The 3,340-nt window shown below is 32.8% G+C and overlaps 1 protein-coding gene and 1 long non-coding RNA gene across 3 annotated transcripts in view; one reads left to right on the forward strand and one right to left on the reverse strand.

Moving 5' to 3' along the window:
- Window positions 1–3,340, reverse strand: part of afap1l2 (actin filament associated protein 1-like 2) — a gene marked incomplete at its 5' end in the record, with an annotated part of 57,368 nt that overhangs the window by 19,778 nt on the left and 34,250 nt on the right. Inside the window, 1 exon segment of the mRNA XM_024284500.1 lies at window positions 1,571–1,662. Coding sequence (XP_024140268.1) covers window positions 1,571–1,662 — 92 coding nt within the window.
- Window positions 173–3,340, forward strand: part of LOC112153988 — a 19,670-nt gene continuing 16,502 nt past the window's right edge. Inside the window, exon 1 of one of the 2 annotated variants that reach the window (XR_004949760.1) lies at window positions 173–882. This is a non-coding gene — a long non-coding RNA (uncharacterized LOC112153988). Of the gene's footprint in view, window positions 883–2,710; window positions 3,209–3,340 lie in introns of those variants that run through there. The other variant, XR_002920581.2, reaches the window with a different exon arrangement.

A 3,340-nucleotide genomic window follows, 5' to 3' on the forward strand; every position in this document is an offset into this window, starting at 1 on the left:
CAGCTATGTTAGTTACTTTTTTTCTGGCTTCACTATTGTTAGCTTGTTAGCTACATTTTTTATACACTAATGTTAGCATGTTAGCTATGTTTTTTTTGCAACACTAATGTTAGCTTTTTAGCTGCATTTTTTGCTACACTAATGTTGGCTTGTTAGCTTTTTTGTTTGGTTTCTTTTTTGGCTACTCTAATGTTAGCTTTAAGCTATGTTTTTTTGCTACACTAATGTTAGCATGTTAGCTATCCTTTTTTTTGCTACACTAATTTTAGCTTGTTAGCTTCATATTTTTGCTACACCACTGTTAGCTTTTTAACTGTGTTTTTAGCTAAACTAATGTTAGCTTGTTAGCTTTTTTTGATTGGTTTCTTTTTTTTGCTACTCTAATGCTAGCTTTAAGCTATGTTTTTTTGCTACACTAATGTTAACATGTTAGCTATGCTTTTTTTGCTACACTAATTTTAGCTTGTTAGCTTCATATTTTTGCTACACCACTGTTAGCTTTTTAACTGTGTTTTTAGCTGAACTAATGTTAGCTTGTTAGCTCAGTTTTTTGCTACATTTTATTAGCTTTGTATCTACTTTTTAGCCATACCATTTTTAGCTTGTTGCTATGATTTTTGCTACACTAAGCTTGTTAGCTATGTTTTTTTTCACTGTTAGCTTGTTAGCTACGTTTTCTTTGCTACACTACAGTTAGCTAGTTAGCTATGTTTTTTTGCTACATTAATGTTAACTTGTTAGCTTCTTTTTGCTACAAAAATATTGGTATAAATATCATATTGATGTAGTGACTAGTGAAGAAGGAATTCGGACATAGCCAAGGGTTGATGGAAAATAAGTGGAAGCTAACTGCCGTCCCAGCAAACCCCCCACAACTCAGAGGTGAGTTTCTAATCTCCTCCTGCTTTGCAGAAAATATGTTTTATTAAATTGACACAGGCTTTTTGATTTTTGGTTAAAAAGTGCATAATCCCAATTAAAAGACCCCTGCGAAAGATGTTAAAATAGAAGAAATATATAGTTGGAGTGGGACTTTAGGGTCTCTGAAGCTATGACACACATTCATAAATGCGCTAAACTTGAGTTATTGAAAGTTTAGTGTTCACACTGGACAAGCAAGGAGGGGCTTCCTCTTCTTTTCCTTTTGCTAATGTTTACTAGCACATATCCTACTCTTGTACAAAATGTGGAAATGGTGCAAATCTCACAAATCTTGCTCCAGGCTTTATATTTCACAGCTCTATTCCGATATAATTCCAGCCGCACAAACAACAAATATTTAATTACTCCTCCATTATCAATTAACAAACGTTTGGCAACTCTGTCAACCAATCAGAGTCTCTGATTGATCAAAATTTAAAATTGGTTTAAATACACTGAAAAAAATGAAACATTGAATCAATTAACAACATTTTTTTTTTTAAATATTCAAGTTGTGTGTTCATTAATTCTATAATTTAGTTGAACAATTTTCACTTTCCAATCCAGCCTCCATACTTTTCACGACTCCGACTTTGTAGTTTAACGACCTCCATTTTACTTGGACAGACAGGAACTTGTAACGACTTACAACTCTGGGGGGCGGCAGGTCAGGAAGGCACTTCTGCGGGACGGGAACATGTTTCGCCGCTTTTCCGTTGACCTGCAGATCGGAGGTTTCATCTGGATCATGAAAGCAAAGAACAGGAGATCAGAAATCTTGAATACAAGGAGGAGAATTTTTTTTTTTTCTAAATCAAGCTTCTGTTACAAAACCAAACAAAATCTACACAAAAAACATAAGGGGAAAAGTTGAATAAAAGCTTGTTTTCTCTGAACCTTACAGTTCTTTGTAGTTAAATTATCAACCTCATCTTTTATCAACGAGATCGGCTTTTATTATCGTTTCAAAATACCTCTATTTAGAGGGGAAAAAATGCCAGACAGAACCTGGCTAAATGCCTAAAAATGTCAAGTTTTGATAGTTTTCTGTGGCTGGCCCACTTTGTTTTGTCTACATAGGAGATTCTTGCATGTTTGTACAAAAAACGTGAAACTGTAGCATTCTTGAAGGGCTCCTAGAGCAGTGAGTAAAAGGCTTTAAGAAACAAACATGTAAAGGTCCACAGGCTTGATGTAAAATATAGATTTATCCTACAGGAGGAAGGCCGATGGTAGAATGCAGTTTTGGGAACTCCCCAAACATCAGAAGAAAGTTGAATCATTTTAGCAAATCATCTTCTTGGAAATAACTAAAAAACTCCTCCCACTCGTCTGGATTTTGCCTTATTTCAGTCTTAAGTGTGTTTTTAGGAGTTTGTGATAACAAAAGGAATTGAGATGCTTTTTTTTTATAAGAAAAAGTGTCAACCTCATTGTTTTTAAAGATATTAAATACCCACTTTGATTTTGTGTGTGTATTTTTAAGATGTTCTTGTGGCCTTCTTCTCATAATGGAAGATGCATATAAAGATAATTAAGCTTCAAATTGAATTTCTGAGTATTTTTTTTATTCTAATCGTGGTGAATCAGGAAACCACTCTGTAGAGCTGTATCTTTGTATTTTTTTTTAATTTTGGTTAAAAACAGAATTACCATAATTAAAAGAACACTGGGAACGCTTTGAAAATAGATCAAAAAAGAGGATTGGAGTGGGATTTTAAGATAGTAAAACATTTGAATTTATTGTAAAAAGTAAAAATATATATATATATATATATCTTATTTACAAAGCACCAGCTTTTAGTTTAATTTTCCTTTGGATTTAATTTAAAAAAGGCACAAAAATTAATCCAATTGTGCTAAAATTAAGTATTTTTCTGAGTTTGTCAATCACTACATTCATAAGCCAGGACGAAAATTATCATTATAGTCTTTAATGAAAAACAGTTGAGTTTCAGAGATTCTTTTTTTTAAATGGCTGGTATTTTGCCTTTTTTTTGAAGAGAAAAGAAACCAAGAACGGATTAAAATGTATTACAAAAGCCCTAAAGGACAAACTTTTTTGAAGAAACATTTGACGTAAAGAAATGCGGTAGAAATATGACAAATAAAAACCTTCAATGAAAATCCTGGTTTTTGTGTTTCTAAAATGTTCATGTTGCATTGTTCTCATAATGGAGGACATGTATAGAAGAATTTACAATTAAAATTGTATTTCCGAGTATATCTTAATTTAAATCGTGTTAGATCGGGAGCAGGTGACAACCGGTGGTTTGAAAAAGCTCAAGTGATGTAACAACTCCCATGGGCAGGAAAAAGTCTCCTTTCTCCTCTTTAACTCTAAAGCATTCACTTGTAAACAAATAGATCAATTAAATAAATGTAATTTTTCTTAATTGAGCCGACTCTAAACTGTACG

This window comes from Oryzias melastigma, linkage group LG19 (assembly GCF_002922805.2).
Source record: "Oryzias melastigma strain HK-1 linkage group LG19, ASM292280v2, whole genome shotgun sequence".
NCBI classification, from domain to species: Eukaryota; Metazoa; Chordata; class Actinopteri; order Beloniformes; family Adrianichthyidae; genus Oryzias; species Oryzias melastigma.